This window comes from Psammomys obesus, unplaced genomic scaffold, assembly GCF_907164565.1.
Source record: "Psammomys obesus unplaced genomic scaffold, mPsaObe1.curated_primary_1811, whole genome shotgun sequence".
NCBI lineage: Eukaryota > Metazoa > Chordata > Mammalia > Rodentia > Muridae > Psammomys > Psammomys obesus.
In genome coordinates, this window is record NW_026596356.1 from 273,425 (window position 1) to 295,991 (window position 22,567).

The following is a 22,567-nucleotide window of genomic DNA, read 5'->3' on the forward strand; positions in this document are numbered from 1 at the left end:
AAATACTGGTCCCCAATAAACATCAGCTGCTGCACCCCCAAACTACCCTGGGCCTGTGTGCTTCTTCCTTCTAGGGTCCAGACAAATGAAGAGTCTTCATTTCCCTGTAATCATCAATCCTCTCACCTCCTATCAGTAAAGGGGCTACCTTGAAACCCTATCATCAGTGTTATCACCAAAGAGAAAATATCCCTGATGATTGACCCACCTACATACAACCTTCATAGGGCCACAGCCCTACAGATAATGGGTGGCAAAGAAGAATGAGCACAGAATAGAGAATTCCCTTTTATACATATTGCAACAAGTTCTCATAAAACATTCATTTGAAATAAATTAAAAAGTCCATTTGCCACTGCCTCCAAACATAAAAAGGAGCCCGTGTCCTAGATTTCAACCTAGGACACAGAAGGCCCTGATTGTCCATGGAAGAAAATTAAGGATTGAGGGGCCCAAAGCCTGAGACGGGAGGAACAGACACCTCCTCTGAAGTATCCAACAAGAAAGGCGAGGTGACAGCATGGGCCTGGGAGATGGCAGCCAACTCCTTGAGAAACTCAGGGAAAATGACTGCACAGTAGACAGCATTCTTGACTCGCAGAGCCTCACCTTGGCGCTCAGAAGCCCCGCCCCGGGGGAGCAGAACTGGAGTTGAAGCCCCTGGAGAGGCCCCACCTAGTCCAAGTCCTGTTCCATCTCGCCCAGGTTGAAGAACCTGTGCCGCCTGTCGGGCCCTGGTTGGACTGTGTGCATGCCGCAGGAGCAACTCCCCCAAGGATGGCCTCCGGCTCCTCACTGGGAATAAACAGGGGTGTCAAGAAGGTGCTGGGGTCAGGGAACCTGCCCTAGTCTGGGGAACAGATTCCTCAACCCCCTTAGGTTCTTGAACTTCTCCCCTGGGGTTCTGGAAGAAGGTCGAGAATTGAAGCCCATTTCTTGCCTCATCTCTAAAGATGACAAGATGAGAGCTGCTTTTTCTCATTCTCACACCAAAATTCTGCTTGCTCAGCTTTTCCCCTCTATCTAGTCTCACAGCCAATATTTGAACTACTTTATTCCCAGCTACTACTACTTCCATCTCCATGACCCCTCGACCTATGGAATTCATTTTAACCACTATTCTACCACCACCAAGATCGCTCTCCTCCGTCCATAACATGAGCTAACTTTGTGTTTCCTATCACCCTCTAGAGCAGTGGTTCTCAATCTTCCTAATGCTCCAACCCTTTAACACAGCTCCTCATGTTGTGGTGACCCCTAAACATAAAATTATTTCATTGCTACTCCACACCTGTAATTTTGACACTGTTACGAATTGTAATATAAATATCTAATATGCAGAATATCTGATATGCAATCGCCAGACGGGTCACGTCCCACAGGTTGAGAACCTTTGCTCTAGAACTACATATATATATATATATATATATATATATATATATATATATATATATATATATATATATATATATACACCACACACACACAGTCAACTACTTCCACTTTGCTCTGCCTACCTATAGCTGACCCACATCCTCTTCTCCTTCAGTACCTGTATATACAACTACAGTTCAGGAGTACTTCATTTCTTCACACTCCAGTGGCAATCAAGGATCAAGTTCCCTACACTACTCCTTCATCACTTATCAGTCCCTACCCTATACCTACCAAGACCACCCTCCCTTTGGGCATACCCAGACAACTTCATATTTGCTTAGATTCAACTGTGCTATCTAGAATACTGTCCTCTAACTTTCTGGAACCTATATCATGATAAGTGTTTCTATTCACCACCTCTAATGTTGGTTACAGAGACAGCATACAGACTTATTAACCTTGAATTCAAAGTCCTTCATAACCAGGGTCTCACTCACCAACCTCTTCTCAAACTCCCAAAGCCCCACACGCTTCTGTATCAACACCTACCTTCATGACATCCAACAGGTACTTTGTATCTATCTGTTGCTTCCTCTGGCTACAATCTGTCATTCCTACTTTTTTCATCCTTTCTAACTTAGTCATCTCCACCCGGGAGAAACCTGAAAAACACCTCTGTGATTTTCCCTACACTGACTTGCTGTTCTACTATCCCTAACTCAACATCAATAATTTCTTCCCAAGGCTTCTATCTCATGCACTAAACTATCAACTCAAGAACTTAAACTGTCACATTTAATGCTCCCTTATTTCACAACTTCTAGAAAATTCTGTCATGGTTAATGCTTCCTTGTCTCCTCAACACTGACCAAATTCTGCAAAAACATCCTTCCCATCTCTACCCTGTCATATACATCCTTTCTTTTCCACTATTCAAATTCAAATCTCCCTGGTCCTGACTATTCCTCCTGAATTCCTTCTCTTAGCTCCAATTCATCTGCAATTACTTACTACATCCAGATATTAAAACCTCTCCTGGTTTCTTAGAAGATCCCAACTTCTGCTCTGCCTAACTTCTACTCTAAGAACCTCCTACTTCAGCCAAATCATTCCTGCCTTATCACCAACTGTTCCACAGCCTTGTAAAACACTCTATTCCAACTAGTATCCAAGATGTCTCCTGACTAAAAAAACAGAATAGTCCTACGTCAACCTAATCTTTACTTATTACTCAAAGCCACATGCCACATTAAGTTCTCACAATATCTCAACTCAAGAACTTCTTTCTCCTTCGTTGTCCTTAGACCCTTATGCAGTTTTTGTTGATACTGTCAATTAGACTTTTTTAATAAAACTATTCTCTGACTTAAAGCCTAGCAACATTAAGACTAGCTTTTCAACAACCCTTCAGCTTCTGGATCTTAACTGACTCTGGCTAATGAGATGTCAAGGGAAAATAAAGGAGGGTGGTCAGTTTCTCCTCACCTAGGGAATCAGAGCGGCGGGGGGCAGGTCCTGCTGTAGGACCCTCAGCCCAGTCCAGCTTGCCCCGGGCAATGAGGTACTTCTTGGCTTTGGATAGCAGAGTAGGAAAGTCCTCCTGGGAGGCCGCAAAGCTCTCGATCTTATTCTTCACAGAGCCCAGCACCTATGAAGCACAACTTTATGACCTTTCTGGTGGTTCCGCATTTACACGGGTCCCACTGTGTCTGTTCCCAGCCCACCCAAGGTCACTTTAGCTGTGGGCCTGGCCCACCACTGAGCCTGGACGCACCCATGCATGCATGCATCGCACACCTGCAGCAGGGACTTGACACTGGGCTGGAAGACCATGTTGGTGTTGAGCAGGAAAGAGCGGAGCAAGGGCTGGGGGTGACAGGCCAGCTGGGCCACCAGCCCCGTCAGCAGGAAGTTGACATAGACGGAGTTCTGCAGCATGTTCTCGAGTTTGGCAAAGAGCACAGCCATGAAGGGGCCTGGGAAGGGGATGGGCACAGGATACAAGGCCTGAACACAATGCACATTGCACGCATTCCTCCCCCAAACAAGAGACCCCCTAGAGAAAAATTATATGTATCTGAGTGTGTCGAATGACCTGTGACCACTTTCTCTAGACAAAGTAATCCAGATGCCAGCATTATAAACACTACGACTGATGAATCAGATCTTGGGCTCTAGAGTCAAAGATCTAATCTCAGATTTCAGATGTGCCCTGTGACTAGATAAGCTGAAAGCTCACCAACATTTAGTTTCCTATTTGTGGTAAAATAAATATACCTACCTCATAAAATAATTAAAAGGACCAATGAGATATCAATGTCAAATATCAAGTACAAGATCTGGTAGATTTTTCATTCAACTATAATCATAACCTATATTGTATTTCTCAGTTTTTAAGAAGCTTCACTCAAGAACACAACAGAATACACAGCCAAAACACAGAATCAGGTTCCATGTAAGACAGAGTTGCATGAAACTGGTCACAAAGAAGGTTAAAAAAGAGATGTAACAAAGAAAAAGAAACTATGAACTTCAAAGCAAGTATTAAGGCTTTAGGGGAACAGAGAGGATACAGGCTCTGACCTTCAGGAGCGGGGAAATCAAGGTAAACTAGGAATCAAGGAAAAGAATAGCTTAGTTTGAGGCACAGAAAAGTGACTCAGGATGACAAGGGATCAGCATTCTGTCCTGAGAGAAATACTTTAAGACATACATGACACTAGACCACTAAAGCCATCACAGTATTTCTGATGGATTTTTGGAGAAAAGAGAATATTATATGAAACTATACTAACAACTACGATAGAAGAATGATGAACAAGAGGTGATGAATCCTGAAACAGATTTTGTACTACCATCTGTTTGAGGTGTCCATAACAAATAATCTTAGCTCTAAAGTAATACTTAATACTAACTTAAGAGTAAACAAAATCTCTAACTTTATCCTTCTTTTCATTCCCTGGTAGTATCTTGTAAGGGATAATGCAAAGCACATTAATAACTTTACCAAAAAGAAAAGAAGAATCAATTAATACTTTAAGACTGTGGTAAAATCACCTCCTAGAGGAAAGGAGTGGAGCAGAGGCTACATAAATAGGAAGATCGTTTTCTACAGCCTGCAAGAGAAGGAATATCGCTCCAGACAGAAGCCCCAGTGCTAGAGCAAGATAGTCCCAAGCTTACCAAGAAACCTGACTGCTGACAACTAAGACAGGTGGTACCTTAGTCGACTTACGTCTCCCATGACCCACTAATGATAATCCCAGTGAAAAGTTACCATTTGTTGAGTTTTTCACAATGTGCCAATATTCTATTAAATGATTTTCATGCACCAATGGTAGGCAAAATGCTAACTTAAGGGGTGCTTAATCCAAAGGCTAAGGCCTTAACCTTAGCCACTGCACTGATTCCCAAAGATTAATTTTGTTTTGTTTTGTTTTGTTTTCCCATGCTGAGATGTACATTAGGGCCTGATAAGGCTTGTCTTGCTCAAAAACAAAACAAAGAGCCAGCCCAAAATCTCAGGTTGGGTCTAGCTCCAAGAATAACAACCTAACAGGGCCTACCAGGTACACTCAGAATGATGCTTGTCACTTGTCCTCAAAGAGGAAGATCACTCACCCCCAAATCCTTATTAATTATTACTCCTCAAAATAACTATATTGGACAACCAAGGTATAAGGTAAAGATAGTAGATGGGAGAACTGAAATCAGGCCCTCCTTTGAAGAGACAGGAAGCTGCTGAGCAGGAGGAAAAACACCAAAAGAGCTGATTCCAGGGTCATCAGAGACCTACCAGAAGACTCAAAACCCAATACACAGACTGGTGGGAATGGCACAAGACAGAGGTGCACATGTGTCTTTCATTCGGGACAATACAAACATCATCCATATGATTCAGATGTATTTTTTTTCCCCAAGCACAAAGCATCCTATTTACAAACCCCAGGAAATGGCCAGACTAGGGGAAAAGGAGGAACATGCATATAAGGATACACAAGGCTCAGACATAAGTCAATATTCAAACCAGCAGAAGCATGGAAAGACATATCAACAAACATGAGGGCATGGTATGACACAGTATGTATGAAGAAGGGACTCAAGCAAAATGGATGAGGACTAGGCAAATACACAGAAATGACATAGCAAAAAAGTCTTAGAAATCAGCACAAACATGTCGAGAACATGCAAAAGTACACAGAGGAGAAGGCTTAGGTTAAATAACTTACCAGTGAAGGGCTGGCTTGGCAGCTGGTGGCGAGTCCGCAAAGGGCTGCTGAGGAAGGGGCCAGGGGGCTCAGGAGGGCAGGTGAAGCTCTCATAGGCCTCCTCCTCCTCTGGAGGTAGTGGAGGCTCTAAGGGAGGCTCTGAACTAGCTCCACCATTGCTCAGTGCCACCTCCAGCTCCCGGAGCTCTTGCCCAAAGCTCTCTAGTCCTGCCATGCCCTCCGAGGTACCCTCTAACAATTCCCTGACTCTTTCCTGTGACACCAGCCGTGGCACCAGACGAACCTTCTTGGCTCCCTCTGGCCATGGCCCTGGTACCCCATTGAGCTGGGGTGGGGGTAGGTGACCAGGGGTATCCCCTACACCCACAGCTAGGCCCCGACTTCCTAGGTTTTCCTCCTCCCCTTCCCCCACATTGTCCCTATCTTCCTCAGGCAGCAGGCTGCGTTTCTTAGTCCGGGAGCCGAGAGGGTTAGGCTCAGGAGGGGGCCGCTCGCCATCATATGGGGCAGACCAGGTTCGGCAGGCTCGGACACAGCGATCTACACCACGGCGTGCCTCACGCAGATACTCCAGGTAATTGTCTTCTAGCTCACCAGGCTCCTCTGCAGGGCTGGGCCTTCGGCCAGGGCTGGAGCTCGGGGATACAGTGAGCCCTGGGGAGCGAGGAGCTGGACCTGGGGACTCAGAGCCGCCTAGGCTCTGCTGCCGGAGAAACAGAGCCAGACGAGATGGTGTGGAGGGACGAGGCACTGTTACCACTGAAGAAGAATCAACACTTGGACTTCCAGGACCTTTAGAGCAGAAAAAAAATATAACCAAAATCAAGATGACAGATCATGGAGAAACAAGTGATCTAGAGACTAAAAGAGACTACAGTGAGGAGGTAGAGATGATAGCTGACTTTTCAATCTATAGACTAATTTATCCTAATTCATCACCCCCTCACCACCTCCTTCACTGAAAATAATGCAAACAGAAGACACAACTGAAATAAAGAAGAGGAGGACTATTTCTTCCCAGAAGTTTACCCTAATTTCTCTGGGAAGGCTAAAGATTCTCTCTGCAAGACCACCCATCAATCTCCCTAGAGAAAGTATTCCACTCATTGTCACCTTCCTCCCCGCACCCAAGCCCTGATTTTCTCTCTAGGCTCCCCCAGAACTCAGGCCATACCCATGATGTCTTCCCTTCTCCCTGACTCTCGGCTAGGCCCACCTCGTGCCCATGAGGCATGCTCTGAACGAGGTGGGCTGGGGGCATGATGCCGACAGCAGCGTGGGATTAGGGAGAGAAACTTGTCAGCTGCTCGTCCATAAAGATCCACATCACGCACAGCTGGCTTCTGGCTCAGCATCACATGGTTACATGGGACAAGGTACCTAGGACATAGCAAAAAGAGGACATAGGGTGATCAGGAAAGAAAGCACCTAGAAGAACAGGCCAAGCAAACTAAATTGCTAAACCAGGTTCCAAGAGGCACTCATAAGCAACCCCAATACAGCCCATCACCCCAACAAAATACTAGGCCCTAAGGGTCAACCATCCCTCAGCCCTGCCCCCACAGATACCTGAGAACCAGCTGCAGCAGAACATCCTCACAGCTGAGGTTCAGAAGGGTCCTGAAGAGACTCAGAGAGACCATGCAGAGCTGAGGGGGGAGGTGAGGGAGGGGGTCACCATAAGAGCCCTCTACCCTCCAAACTATTAACCAATGAAAACTCCATTCCCCCCAGCCCCAGTCCCAACCAGCCACTTCTAGAATAAATAGCCTATGTGCCAAAGTCTAGCACATAATCAGTATGTAAGTATTAACTAGATAAACACATAATCTTTGCAAACAAGACTTCACTATCACAGATAGAAAATAATGTGTCAGATCCACTGGAATTCCATAGAGCATATACATAACTGAAGACTATCTGCCAACATATTGATTCCATCCGTGCTCTAATGAGACTCTAAGAAAACAGAAACTAAGAAAGACTATAAAAAATAAATGATTCACAGGAAACTACAGCTATGACAGCCAAAAGAGACTATAGTCACACAGTTTTGAATGACTACCAATAAGGAATCAGAGGAAACCTGGAAGAGTCCCAATTGGGAAGTAGGTGGAATCATGAGTATGGAGTCTGAGTCACCTCTCCACCCCAGTGTATCTCAGGATGTGGGATAAAGAGCTCGGGGCAACTGATAGGAAAAGGAAAAAGAAAGTGGGTAGGTCAAGAGCAGAAAAACCTTTTGTTTTAGAAACGGAAGAAGCCTTATTCACTTCTAGCTAGACAAAAATAACAGACGTGCAATATGCTAACCCTCATTGCTCTGAATTCCTACAGCATAACAGACATCTCATATTAGACATCTTGGTCTTGTATAGTCTTAGCATTGCTTACTAAATGCCTATTAAAGAATTAAGCACATCAATAGTAGGAAACAGTTCACACTTGGGGCAACATGGATATCCTAAATGACCACTTTAACTAGCAATAAGAATTCCGATTCACTCAACAATAGTAGGGTGAGTGGGAAAGTCGTTCTTCAAAGACCTGATTGCCAGAACCTATAAACATTTTACTTTAAAGTCCTGAAGAGACTTTACAGCTGTGATTAATATTATGGGCCTGTGGGGGTTATGGTATAGGCATACCTCAGTGATAAGAATTTATTTAGTATTCATGAGGCTCTGGTTATGATATACAGCATCATGGTCTAGAATACACTGTGAGACTGTCTTAAAGAAAAAGAAAGAAGACTTGGGAATGTAGCTTAGTGGCAGATTGCTTGCCTAGCACATATAAGGCCCTGGGTTTGGCTCCCAGCACTATTTATAAGAAAAATTTGTAAAGAAAAAAAAATTGAAAAGGGAGCTCAAAATATAGCAGGGGTGTGTCCCATCATTGCTGGTTCTGAAGATTAAAAAAAAAAAAAAAAGGCAATCAGGCTGGAGATGATCCTTAACAAATGGTCCTTGACATGTTTTAAGTCACTAGTTTGTGGTAATTTGTTTTGACAGCAAATAGAAACTAACACAGATAGTCAGGTCCACAGACAAGACAGCCATAGTGGTTCACTTAAAGGCACAAAAGCCAGGCCAATAAACCACCTTAAAAGGACCAAAAGATGGAAATAAAAACATCTAACATGTTTAACATGAGTAGCCTACAATCAGAAGAGACCTGGTTCCTGCAAGAACCAGAAACCAGAAAGTAGCAACCTAAGAACATTAAAAGCTCCGAAAAACCCTTGGAGACTAATAGAAGCAAGTGCTAAAGACTAAAAACAATAATTTTAAAAAAACAATAAAATAATAATGTTATTATGAAAGAATGGCAGATTAACACAAAGAAGATGAGGGAATGAACCCCAAAAAGGGAATTAACTGACAGGGCAACTCATGAGGTCAAATAAACCTAAGACCATGGCATGTCCTACCTTCAAAATAAGGATGTTTTGTACCTTTATAAAATTAAGTGTTTGATAACAGAAAGATATCCACTTCTCCTTTCTCTCCTCTCCATAATGCATGATTAGGATCTTCTCAACCCTCACTCCTCTCACTCCTTCTCCCTCTTACTCAGTTCATCTCTAATTACAATGGTCTTTCATTCCTAAAATACATTATACTCATTCCCTATTACATGCCCTTCCATGATGCTCCCTTTGCCTAAACTGTTTTCACTTAATATTCAAAATCTCCATTATCTTGTGCATAACGTCACCTCCTCTGAGATGTCTTCTTCAGTCAATCCATTCTTTTCTAAAAATAGTTTTTTTGGTACAAACAGCAACTTCAGTCTTCAACTATTTTTAGTAACTTAATTTGCTACAAATATTCTTCATAAAATAAGCTCTTATACACCAGCAACAGTAACTACCAATGACCCGACAGAATGTCACTATTATACAAATGTGCAGCAGAGGGAATCTGAGTGGCAGCCAGGTGGATTTGTGTGCCCTGACTATAGACAGTTCAAATGCAGCCAATCCAAAGAGGAGAGACAGCAAGCCTACAAGAAACAGCTAGACCATTTATTAGCCAAACACAAAACCCAAAACTCTTACAGCACCACAGCAACTGAAGGCATGATAACAGCTTATGGGAACTATGGAGCAATGCTACATTTACAAGCACTGCACCATGGCAAAGCCTAGAGCCCTGGAGGATAACTGTGCTACAGATGCACACAGTAAACTCTTTACTCAAAATGGCTCAAAGTTCAGTGCTACAAAGTGCCACCTTGAAGTGGCTGCCAGAGTCAAACTCCAGAGAAAAGCAGGAACACCCTTTGACAACAGAGACCAGAGAAAGATGGCTTACCCAGGCAGTAAGCCAGGACAGAGTTTAAGAGCCATACCCGGGAGTTGCTGCCAATGCGGGCAACGAGGGTGTCAAGGATGGTGTGGGTATCATGCCGATGCAACAGCAGGAATCGCAGGAAAGTACGGAGCAAGGCAGGCTCTGAGATGCTCCGCAGGAAAAGTTCCAGATAGGCGGTACTAGCAATCATCTCCTCCACAGAGGTCTGCATGAAGGGAAGGGAACGTTTGGAGACTTAGGGTTTCCTTGCTCATACAATGATTCATGTTCCCTGAGTTCTAGGGAACAAGAAATATCAGAAAGGGAAAAGGGGAGAGGAACACCAACCACGGCCTCCCACATTAGTCCTTTCACTCTAGTCCAGGTCTTCCTATACCTAGCCACCTGTCTTCCTTACTTTGTGCAGGGCAGGACCCATGACAGGCACCAGGAAACCATTATGAATATAATCAACCAGCTGCTTCTGCACCAAGGGGTGAGCTACCTAGATAGAACAAGAGAGGAGAGATTATCAAGGGTCGACTGCCTGGAAGAGAACAGAACACTATAATAAAGATAGGGTTTTATAACCACAAGTTCAATAGGAGAACTCCAGGAAATGGACCCTCTTAACCCAATTTCCCAGAAGCACCAAGTGTCACAATCCTTAGAAATCCTATCCCTACCTGTATGACTGCATTGCAGAACTCCAGAGAGCTCATGAAGAGTGCAAGGGCTGGTACTCCGACCCAGTCTTCCCTTCGCAAGCAGTGCCAATCATCCCCTGGAACCTCAATCTTTCGGGGCAGTGAGGAGTATAGGGCACTCAGCCCTGTGGCCAGCACCTAAGAAGGGTTACCAAAGGCTCAGATAATAAAATGAGGGAGCTTTGGGAGCTAACTAATCATAGATTTGATGGGAATACAGGTAAAAATACACATCAGGTTGCCATGTACTGGGACTTGACCTGCAACAGCTGCCCTATCTAGTTATGCCCATATTTCACCACCATTCCAACACCAAGGAGTTGCTTTCAAATCCGAAATAAAAGGCTTTCCCCAATACTAGCCTATCCACATTTCCTGGATAAGAAGATGCTCTCCGATGTTCACATGCCACACCCTACCCCCATCCTAGGGTTTGCTAACCGGGCAGAAGTAAGAGTGGTCTGCGATGTAGCGGCCCACGGTGGGGCTCCCATCTGACAAAGCCATGAGCAGAAGTAGAGCATCACGAGCCTGCTGGCCCAAGGTGCCTTCTCGATGGACAAAAGGGACAAGGCGAGAAAACAGGAGAAGACGTGGAGCAGCTCCAGGCTCAGGAGGTGGCTGCAAGAAGAACTCAAGCAATGAAGGCTCCCGAGCAACACACACACATAGTTGGCTGAGAAGTAGCACCAGGCCTTCATCCAGTGCTGGGCTACTAGGCACCGGGCGCCCACAGGCGTCCAGCAGGGCAAGTAGAGCCTCACGAACTGGCCCGTGCCTCAACAGAGGCTGGCGAGCTTCACTCACTAGCATCTCAAATAGTTTCAGCTGCTCAGCCCGACGCTCCTCAACCCCATCCCCAAGTTCATCCCATTGCAGCTGCCAGGTCAACACTCTGCTCAACAGATCCTCACGAAGAGCAAACTCTAACAGGGGCCCAGGGCCTAAGGGAGCCGAAGGGACTGCCCGATCCTCTGCCAGCAATGTTAGCATTTGGTACGTGTGGTTTCTCACAGCACTGAGATCATCTGCACCTCCAGCAGCTGCCCGAGGGCCTTGCCGCTCCAAGATTCGAACCACCTGAGGCGAAGGACAGAAAATAGGAAGAATCTATGATAAGGTTACTGAATGGGGTGATAAGAATACAGAACTCAGAAGCTTAGAGCTACTGGGGAAAGCAACAGTCTAGGTACTTTGTCATGAAGTCTCCTACCTGGGACCAATGATTTTTGAAGACCATGAGGCATGTCTCAGGGTCAGCCATGACAGGAGTCTGCAGACTGGCCCCTTGAGGTACACGGTGCCCAGGGACCCGGGAGGCCAGCCTGCTCAACCAGTTCATCTTCTCCATGAGGCAGGCTGGACAGGGCCAGCAGACAGAGGACTACACTGAGAATGTACCAGCTGGAGGCTTTCTCCACTTCTGTTTCCAATTTGCTTCATCCGGTCTGTAGGCTCCAGTAGCTGGCCATGGAGCCACAGATCCAAACTGGAGTAGCAAGCCCAGAGTTCAACCCCCAGTCCAGAGTTGCAAATCTAATTCAAGAAGAGACAAAAAGGATAACAGAAGTTTACATCTCTCAACTTTCCTAAAAGAATAACTCAGAAGCACTCTAATGAAAATTATACAAATTACAGAACTCCACACAGCCACTACATGAAGCTTACATGCCCAAAATACAATGCATAATTTCTACCACCAAACCTGTAGCTTTCTCAGCGTTTTCTTAGTAAATGTCACCAACATTCAGCTACATGCTTAGATCAAAAGCCTGGGCATGGTCCTAGTTTATCCTTTACCTTCCATTATCTAATTCATCAGCAAATCTTGTCATTCCAGGGGAATATGAGTTCAAAACCAGCTTGGGCTACATAGTTAAAGACTATCTTAAAAAGAAAATAACAGGGATGAAAAAAAAAGTACAGAAATAAAGTTGTCTGTTATAATAGCTTCTAAATAGCTTTCCTTGAGACAGGTTCTCGATATACTAAACAGGCTAGCTTTGGCCTCACTATGTAACCCAGCTGGTCTCAAATTCATCTTGCTTCACTGCCTCACCATTGCCAGTGCTGTGATTAGAGATGCATGCCACCATGCCTGACTTACAGTTCCAGCCCCACCATCATGGGAGTTTATTCCCCATTCAGCAACCATATTACTTTTAATCCTAGATTTTACTACATCTCTTCTCAATGGCTTCCTAATAACACTAGGAAGTCCTAATTCTTTACCTTATTCTATAAAGGCCTATACAATGCAATCTCTATAAGCTCTGTCAAGTCTCCTCACTGATACTTTAGTCACATAGGGCTTAAGTAGTTTCTATTCCCTGTGCCTATAATGTTCTTCAGCCATTCCCCTTGTTCAGAGTTCTAGTTAAATGTCATCTTCTCAGACCATCCCTCCCTACTTCACAATTTCATCTAAATAGCTTATCTTCCTATGTTCACTTTCTAGTTTTTAATCCCTTCTTAATAGTTCCTATTATCTAAAAATCTATCTTATCTATCTAGCTATCTTCTCCACAAAGAAATTAGCTCTTTGAGGGCAAGACCTACCAATCTCATTTCCTTTTGTATCCTTAGTGGCTAGAATAGTATCTATGTGTTGAATGCTTGATAACTACCTGCTCAATAAATGAATAAATGAAACATGCACCAAACTAGCTACTGGCCCAGGCCATAACCCACAGTTCCTTCTCCATTATACCTAACACCTCCTCATCAGTGTTGTCTCTAAAAAGCAAAAACTCTTTGCAGGAATTATGTGGTCCAGCCATGTTTCTGCTGTCTCTGACATGAACTCACTTGCCTGCTCTTTGATCACATCCTCCTGGTGATGCAGCCTTGCCAGGCCACAAGGGGAGAGGATACAAGCAATCCTGGTGAGACTTGATAAGCTAGGGTCAGATGGCAGGGGAGGAAGACTCCCCCTTTCTGTGGACTAGGGGAAGGGGATTGGGAGGAAGAGGGAGAGAAGGTGGGATGGGATGAAGAAAGAGGAAGGGTGGGGTAGGAGGAGGAGATGAGGGAAAGGGCTACAATCAGAATATAAAATATATAATTGTAAAAAATAAAAAGAAATAAAAAGAAAAAAGTAATGGAATAAACTAAGGTAACAAAAACAGCAAGAAAAAGCTAAATCTTAGATTCACCTCTATCTAAACATGTCCTATGCATTAAATATTCATATCTATGTATTTGCAAATTATTTATACTGTGTCTCTTCTCTTTCTGCAGGTAGTCATATCATTCATTCTTTGAAAACTCAGTGCCTACACAGTATTCAAAAATGTCAGTGAAACACTGGCTCAATATAATTAATAACAGCATGTGTTATTAATGCATATATGCATGTGTACATATGCAACACTTACTACATACAAACCAAGCTCTGCTCAAAGCACTAATTAGCATTTTCATTTTACAAATGAGAAAATCAAAACCCAGAGAGGCTAGACAAACTGCCTCAAATTAGCCAGCTGGTAAATAGCTGGTCTAGGATACAACTGAAGATAGTTTGCCTCTGGATTTAAATCAAAAGGTGAAAACAAAGAGACCTGAAACATACAGAGGAAAGCAAGAAAGGGGATTAATACAACTAACACAGGAAACTTGGGAACACCATTGATGTATAACACACAGGGGAGTTGTGCTTCTCAAAAGATGATGAGATCAGGTACTGTACACATTTGAAATGCCAGCACTCAAACGAAAGCAGGAAGACCAGTTCAAGACCAGCCTGAGCTACACAGCAGATCCCCAATTAGCCCAGACTAAAATAGTAAGAAACTACCTCAGAGGGCAAAGAATAAGATGGAAGAGGACTTAAAGAAGAGACAGACAGACAAGTTTTAAGCAGGTTAAAATTTGAGATAAAGAATACTTGTAATATCCAGAAAATGGACTAGGAATGTAGCCCCATTGGTAGAGTACTTGTCTAACACACACAAAGCCCTGTGTTCAATCCCCAGCACCACAGAAACCAAAAATGATAGTGCAAATCAACAATCCTAGACTTGAGAGGTGGAGAAAGACAGGGAAGAAGTCCTAGATCATCTTCAACTACAAAATGAATTTAAAGCCAACCCTGGCCTATGAGGCTGGCAGAAAAAAAAAAAAAAAAATTAAAAAAATAGCATACTTAGGTTCAAAAGTGAAATATTAAACTAGAGCCATAAATTCAGAAATTGACAGTCTATAAGCAATCAATGAAGTCGTGAATGTTATTATGAAAGACACTAACGGCAAAAATCCTAAAAAGCACCATAATTTAAAAAAGCAAAGTGTGGTGGTTTGAATAAAAATGGCCCCCATAGGTTCATGGGGAATGACACTATAAGGTGTGTCTTTGTTGAAGGAAGGATGTCACTGGGAGTGGGCTTTAAGATTCCCAATGCTCAAGCCAAGCCCAGTGTCTTTCTCTCTCTTCTTGCTGCCTGCAGATCCAGATGTAGATCTCTCAGCTCCTTATCTGCCTGTGTACCACTGATGATGGATACTGAACTAAACCCCTGAACCTGTAAGCCAGACCCAATTAAATGTGTTCCTTTATAAGAACTGCCGTGGTCATGGCATCTCTTCACAGCAACAAAAACCTTAACTAAGAGAAAAGAGAATTAATTAACAAGGATTTAACGAGATGTAACAGTGCATGCCTATAATCCCAACACTTGAGAAGATGAGGCAGGAAGACTGCCAGTTTGAGGCCAGCTTGAGTTATATAACAAAATAATCTCAAAAAATGAAGAGATGGCTCTGAGGTTAAGAGCACTGGCTGTTCTTTCAAGGTCCTGAATTCAATTCCGAGCAACCACATGGTGGCTCACAACCATTTCTAATGAGATCTCATGTCCTCTTCTGGCATACAGGCATACACGCAAGCAGAATAATGTAAAAATAATAATAAATAAATAAATCTTAAAAAAAAGAAGAAGAAAGAGAAACAAGACAAAAATGTTAGGCATGGCAGTGTATGCCTTTAATCCTAGCACTAAGGAGACAGAGGTCTATGAATTCAAAGACAGCTGGAACTATCTACATGGAGAGCTCCAGACCAGCCAGGGATACATACTGAGACACTGCCCTGCCCCTGCAACCCCAGCAACACACACACACTAAAGACAGTGAAGGCAGTCAGAAATTAAAGGAGAAATCCAAGAAATAATCATCTAGAAACCAAGGCATAGATGTTTCAAGAAACTGGAGATTGCCCATAATCTCACAGAAAGAGTAAGAAGTATGAAGATGGAAAACTGTCTACTGGTTTTATTGGATTTTTTATATAAATTTAGAAAAATAATTAAAGAATGACTGAGAGTCAAGAAAGTATAAAATATACTTTAACAAAAATTCAGGACAAAAATAGGGCAGTCAAGAGTTCATAAGGTTCTGTACTGAATGCTGGCCCAGGCCTGCATTCCCAGCACCTGGGAGGCTGAAGCAGGGAAATCACAGTGAGTTCCAGGACAGCCTATGTACAGAATAAGAGGCTGTGTCAAAAGGGGGGGAGGGATCTTTTGTTTGGGTTTTAGGTGAAAGCCTCAAGGATGTTTGTCAAGTGAGAAAGTAAGTCTGGAGAAAAGAAGTTAATATGAATAAGTTAAGAATAACAGACAAAAATAAGGACTAAGACATCTGAGAAAAAAAGGGCATATACCACCTTTTTGAGAGGGAAGTAAAACAGTGGTACAGGATGAGTGCCACCTCAAATAAATACAGCAAAGACAGGGGGAAGTCTCTACCACCTCACACCCCCATATCACCCTGCCCCCCTCCCTCAGGAGAGTAAAAGTAAGGGAGAAAGCAGAAATGAGAGGTAGAAAGGCCACAGAATAGATGCTCACTCTTTCAGACACAGCGTCCTATACAACAACTAAGAACTGCACACATTAGTGGCTATGCACCAAAAGGGTGCACTGCAAAAAGCACTAACCCAATGTCCCAAGGATTTGAGGTCCCAAGTAGGCACAGGCTGAGAAATGCCAAGCCCACAGTTACATGATACTAGCCTTACTACTATTAGCCTTTTGATACTATACTATACTAGCCTCTGTTGGTTTCTTTAATCACCGCCTATACCTTTGTAAATATAGTCCCATTATTAATTAAATTCTTGTGAAACCCAGCCTGAGCCATCTGCCACCTGCCACCTGCCAAGAAGCTTGACTGATACAAGAATATCACTCTTTACAGAGTACTTTCTACAACATAGCTCATGTTGTAGACTGAAAACAAATAGAAACCTTATGCTTGGAAAAGATTAACACAAATAGTAGGTAAGGCCTGAGCTCTCAAATTGCTCAAACCAAAGTCTAAACATCAGTGCACCGTTTTTTAGCTATGTGATCGTAAATAAATCACAAATAGGAGCCTTAGTAACTATTCTGTTTAAGAGTTAAGTGAGAAAACAGCACCCTGAGCATAAAGCAAACACTCTGTAAACTGTTTCTTTGCTCTTTTCCTTTCTGATCCTGTTTGACTAGGGTACTCACATCTCTGAGATAAGAGATCTAACCTGCTCTAATGTGTGTCCCTCACACTCAAGCCTCAGACAGCTCAGCAAAAGAAGCCCTTAATGTGTCCAAAACAAACCCCTCCAGGTACTGGAAGACCAACAAACTCCTCCTATCTCCCTATGTATATCTGGGGTAACAACTCTTGCTCCCCTGCTTAACAGCCACAAAGCAACTACAGATGTAAGACTGACCTCCAGGCCTTTCTCACTGTCCCCTGCGGGCCCTGGCCTGGAATCAGTATCTCAGAAGTCAGCACTAAACACTTAATGTAGGTCCTGTTCACATGCTGAAACATAAAAATAAAAATAAGAGGCCATTCTTTGGTATTAATGCCACCTACTTAAACTCCTGGCAAAGTTCAAAACAAGGCAAACAGTGCAGAACTGTCATATAGTTATGATGCCCTTTGTCCCACAACAAAGGCCAAAGAGAAGGATAAATTCCTCCCTCTTCCCTGATTTATCTGCAGGCACAACCACGAAGTAACAGAAGCAGTTGATTTCTCCAATCTATACAAGGCCAGGATCAGCCACTTACCTTAGGGTCCAAAACACAATACAGCTTTACAGACCCACACTGCAAAAACTGTCAACCAATCTCAAAACAGCAGAGACAGGAAGTGGCTCGGCTTCAGCCTCTAAGAACCTTTGCCCTGGGAGAGGCAAAGAGAAAGAAGCAGGAAGCAGGAAGGGATACATACATACATACACACACACACACACACACACACACACACACACACACAATGTATATATATATGGAGATATATATTATACATTAATATTTAATGTATTTATAATTAATATTTAATAGGGTTAATATTTATTTTATTTAATATTATATCTATTAACATTATTATATTTAATATAGTTACATATATAGATATATATCCCTTCATATATATGTATATATACAACTTTAACAGGCAAGGAGCACCCAAATGACCTTCCAAAATCAGACCTCTTCCTAAGCAAGATAATTATTGGCATAAGGCTATTGCCCATAACATTGAAAGGGGGCCAGGACTCCTGGCCGAGACTCCTAACAGCCTACGTATCTGGAGCTAAAGTGACACATACCCTCCCTGCTTTTCCATGTCTCAAACAAAAGAACTATCAGGATACATCCCACCTTGGCCTCTTACAGGCATCTCTTCAATCTGAGTGAATCCTCATAAGGCTCAAAGTGAACTTCTGGAACACAGTGACTGCCTTTTCAACAGTGAACTCCTCAATGTCACACATGGTTATCTCTACCCCTGTTGTTTGAGTGTTACAAAGAGGATGTCAAAGACTGGGTGAAACTGATCCTAAAGGGTAAGAGAAGTTCACTGGACAGAGAAGAAAAGAAGTTCCTACAAGAGGAAGCAGCCTTTGCAAAGATTTCAAGGCTAAAAAAGTAGCATGTTTGTTGGAGAACTGTGAGCAATTTATTCAAGCTAGAACACAGAGGAGGAGTGGCAGCAAAGGAGGCATAAAGAGGTGAGCTGAGGCCATATTAAGAAATTTGGATGTTGTCCTACAGGATACAAAGAGCCAAAGTTTTAAGCAGTGTAGTTCCATGATCACATTTGTATTTTTAGAAAGATCATTCTAGGAATGGGCAAGAAAAGATCAACTTTTAAAGCAACAGACTTAAAAAAAAAATTGATGAGTGCTTAGGAGTTGAGCTAAGGTTGGTGATGATGTGGCAATGGAGACAACGGAGGGGAAGTATATTGTCATCTTAATGACTGACTAAATTTAGGAGGTGAAGGAGCAGAAAGAATAGAGGACAACACCAAAGTCATCCTCTGGATTGATACAAGGCACATGGGTACAAAAACAGGTCTTCAGGGCAAAATGGCTAAGTTCTGTTTCAGGCATTTAATTCATAGACCCCTGCAGAGATACATGCCCAACTACACATGTATATTTGCAACACAAGGAGAGATTGAGAGAGATACAGAGAAATAATATCACTGTGTTTTTATATATTTTCATTCTCCCTCTAAACTAAACTGTCTCTTTCTCTCATAATCACAATGAGAACTCTATACAACTTCTTTCTACTGTTATCTCATGGGACTGTATCCCAAACAAGAATTTGTTGAATGAACAAATGAATGAATTTGTTTTCCTAGCCCTTAGTAACAGTACCTGACACATGAAAAATATAGAATAGATGATTACACACCACCACAAAAAATGTTTCTATCACTACAGCATCCTCATTCACATTTCACCCTCTCAGGCCTACCATTTCTCTATATATCAGAACTCAAAATCCATTTTAATTAATGTGTTACTGTGGCAACAAGAGTTTAGATAGCAAACAAAAAAGCTTTCCAAATTCTGTGCCTTCTCTAGTACAACCAAGGATTTAGACAAATCCTAAGACTGCTGTAACATGCCAGCCATAGTAGTCAACATCTTTTATCCCGCACTTAGAAGGCAGATTTCTATGAGTTTAAAGCCAGCCACGGCTACATGGTGATATCTGTAAAAAAAAAAAAAAAGAAAGAGAAACAAAAAACAAATTCTCTAACATATGATTAACATCATTATATGCATCAGATACTATATATCCTAGTCCATGTCGCTGACACAGTATTAAGCAAAGCCCTCAACCCTATGACATTCTCAGTACCCTTAATCTCTTTTGCAAGTAGAACAATTACAAAATCATCAAGAAATACTTCTTAACAGTATGAGGTCCTCTATCTCACAACTTTTCCTAGATATAATGTAACTTTTGCCCACATCACTTTTACTTTCTATTACAAATCTTCCTTCAAGTAACTAGCACTATGAAGAGGCCAAATTTTGAGTCAGTTTGTCACCATATTCCTGTGTGACCTCTAGCTTCTGGATCTGATTCTTCATCTCTAAAATCCCTTCCTTTGCCTTCATAGAGGTGGTCACTTTTTTTCATGTCCTTTAAACTTACCATCTACTTTACCACTACTTATCTCTTTTGTGAAAGAACAAAGAGCACCTTAACACCAAAGGAGTAAGAACAATAGTCTTGGAATAAGTTAAATGACAACCCGCCCCTACTTTCCTTCCCCTGCCCCCCGTTTTTTGACAGTATTATGGATCAAACTTGATCCCTTGAACATGGCAGTCTATTCTTCCATGGAGCTACATCCCCACGCCACCCCAGGTTGTAACTTTTCTCTTTAGCTCTGTCTTCCTATCTTATATGGATGAACCCTACCATGGATCAGATCCATGGCTCTGTGTTTAGGGACCACTACTAAACCTGTTATGCTTGTAAGTCTTACAAAGTTCTGCTTCTCTGGGCAGGCAGCCAAGGTTTTATCATCGTGAAGAAGGCCTCTTTGGTCGTCAGAGGGAAGAAAATATATCGCACGATAAAATAACTAGCTCTGAAGCTGAGATTCTGAAACAGAATGTGGACTGAGGCTGCTCCAACTCTCAAAGGATGTTCTGCAGAGGAAAGGTCTAAACATTGGTTAAGGAGCCTCAAAATGCCTCACCTACACAGCAGACCATCAGTGGAGACGATCCAGTGATGGGAATATGGCCATACCACTGATGGAGACTAACTTTCCATAATTCATGTCTGTGTAGGTTAATAAAAAGATAGGCTTATAAAATGAACTTAATTACAGAGTTGGGGGGGAGGGAGATTGGTGAACTGTAAAAGAATATAGAAAATTTTTCAAGGTGGTAAAAGTGTTTGGCATCTTGCTTTCACAAATGTACACCTATGTCAAAACACAAATTTAAAGCATGAGCAGTTGACTGTGCAAAAATTTATCTCCACCAAGCCATGTTTTGTGTTTTCTTTTCAAACTCCCAAGGAGACTAAACCTAAATACAGTACTGCATTGTGACAAACCATGTGACTTCCATGAAAGTAGAATCAGCGTCCAATACAGATGACAACCATAGGTAAGGAGGAATGGAGTAAGGGTGTCCAGAAGCAGGCAGAGAGAAAATACAAATAGTTCTATCTCTCTACCTCTCCAAAAACACTTCATGAGGTTCTCATGTTAAAGTCTGCCTTACAAAGGCAGATCCTGAGGAAACTGTGGTTTTATTACCTCGAACATTTTCATTATCATAGTTAATACTGCTCGTGACGCTGTTTTAAGTGTGGTGTGTTTTGTTTTCTTTTCTCTCTCTCTCTAACATACACATGTGCGCAGGCTGGCCAAGTGCACACTTGGCCCTACGCTGTCCTTACTTGCTCTAAACTATTTCTTTCCCTGGACAGGACAGGACAGGACATCCAAGGTGGCCCCAAAACCAACATCATCTCTCATCCAAGTCTCAGAACCCTCAGTCTCTTTCCTCCTTTGCCCTGTCTTCAATTCCTTCCAGGCACAGCCAGCCCCCGCGGGTTCCCGCCTTGGCCTTTGACGCTCCCCAACCTGGCACAGGCCTTACCCCTCAACTCCTGTCCCAGGACGTCCCTCACCTTTCCAAGCTCAGCGAGCCCACACCCTCTGCAAACGGTGTCCGTGAGTTCCTTCAACCTGGCCCTTCAGAAAGCATCCCAGAACCTCCTCTAGCCGGCCTCTTCCTGGCCCACAGCGCCCAGGCTGTCCCCCTGGGCCACCTCAGACGCTCGCAGCCCCTCACCACCTGCCATCCCCTCGCCACGTCCCCTCACGCCAGCAAGTCCCAAACCCGGTGCCGTCATCCCCAGCCCCCTCGGCACCTTGCGCTCCTGCGCGCGCCGCGACCCACGCGTCGCTTTCGCTTGCAGCACGCAGCCCTGCCCGGGCCTGTCGGCGGCCGGGCTAGGTGAGTTCAGGCCGCCGCCATCGCTCCTCAGGCGCACCAGCCGCGCCCCGCCCCGCGCCACACGCAGCCCGCACCCCGCGCACCTCACGCAACCGCCCAGCGACGCACGGCGGGGCAGCGGCGTGCCAGCTCATTGGCCCGCCCGGGCCCCAGCCTGAGCGTCAACGCTCGTTTCCTGGCAACGGCCGAGCGCAGGGGCGGGGCCGCCGTCCGCCTTCCAAGCAAACAGCGGCTCGGCGCGCCCAGGCCCCGCCCCCTCGCGCCGCAGACTCCGCCCCCCTGAGCTTTCCGGCCTTTCATAGGGGCCGACCTGAGAGGAGGAGGAGGGGCCTTGCGGTCCGGGGCGGGGCCTGAGGAGGAAGCTCGGAGCCCGAGGGCAGAAGGCTTCGCCAAGGGAGGGACGAGCTGGGAAGGCTCCGGGCTGGAGCCCGACGGCGGGGGCCTCGGGTCCTAGGCCGTGCTTCTGGTGTCGCCTGGGCAAGGCTGTCCCTCAGGGATCTAGGCCAAGGGCCAATCTGTGAGCAGAGCCTGTGGAAAAGCTGCCCTAGACCACGCTAGTTTATGTTCGCCAGACTCGGGCAAGCAGGTTGGATTCTACGTTCCTACCCGCGAGGACCGCCTCTTCCTGGCCCTCCCGAAGCTTCCGCGACCCCGTGGAAGGAGGAATAAGTTCCTACATGA

The 22,567-nt window shown here is 44.0% G+C and overlaps 1 protein-coding gene across 4 annotated transcripts; it reads right to left on the reverse strand.

Annotated features, from left to right (window-relative positions):
- Positions 1-275: 275 nt before the first annotated feature.
- On the reverse strand, positions 276-21,937 carry Fhip1b (FHF complex subunit HOOK interacting protein 1B). 4 transcript variants are annotated; one of them, XM_055597379.1, is made up of 12 exons: positions 21,801-21,937; positions 11,825-12,147; positions 11,053-11,691; positions 10,591-10,749; positions 10,323-10,409; positions 9,963-10,130; positions 7,176-7,255; positions 6,823-6,986; positions 5,607-6,398; positions 3,175-3,353; positions 2,863-3,025; positions 276-795 (listed from the first exon to the last, which is right to left on the reverse strand). In XM_055597379.1, exons 2-12 carry the CDS (start codon positions 11,960-11,962, stop codon positions 437-439), a joined length of 2,928 nt encoding a protein of 975 aa, XP_055453354.1. In that variant the 5' UTR covers positions 11,963-12,147; positions 21,801-21,937; the 3' UTR covers positions 276-436. The 4 variants fall into 4 exon arrangements, with proteins under 4 accessions (XP_055453354.1, XP_055453352.1, XP_055453353.1 ...); XM_055597377.1 differs by having other exon boundaries at positions 6,781-6,986; XM_055597378.1 differs by lacking the exon at positions 21,801-21,937 and adding an exon at positions 17,667-17,733 and having other exon boundaries at positions 6,781-6,986.
- Positions 21,938-22,567: the final 630 nt, after the last annotated feature.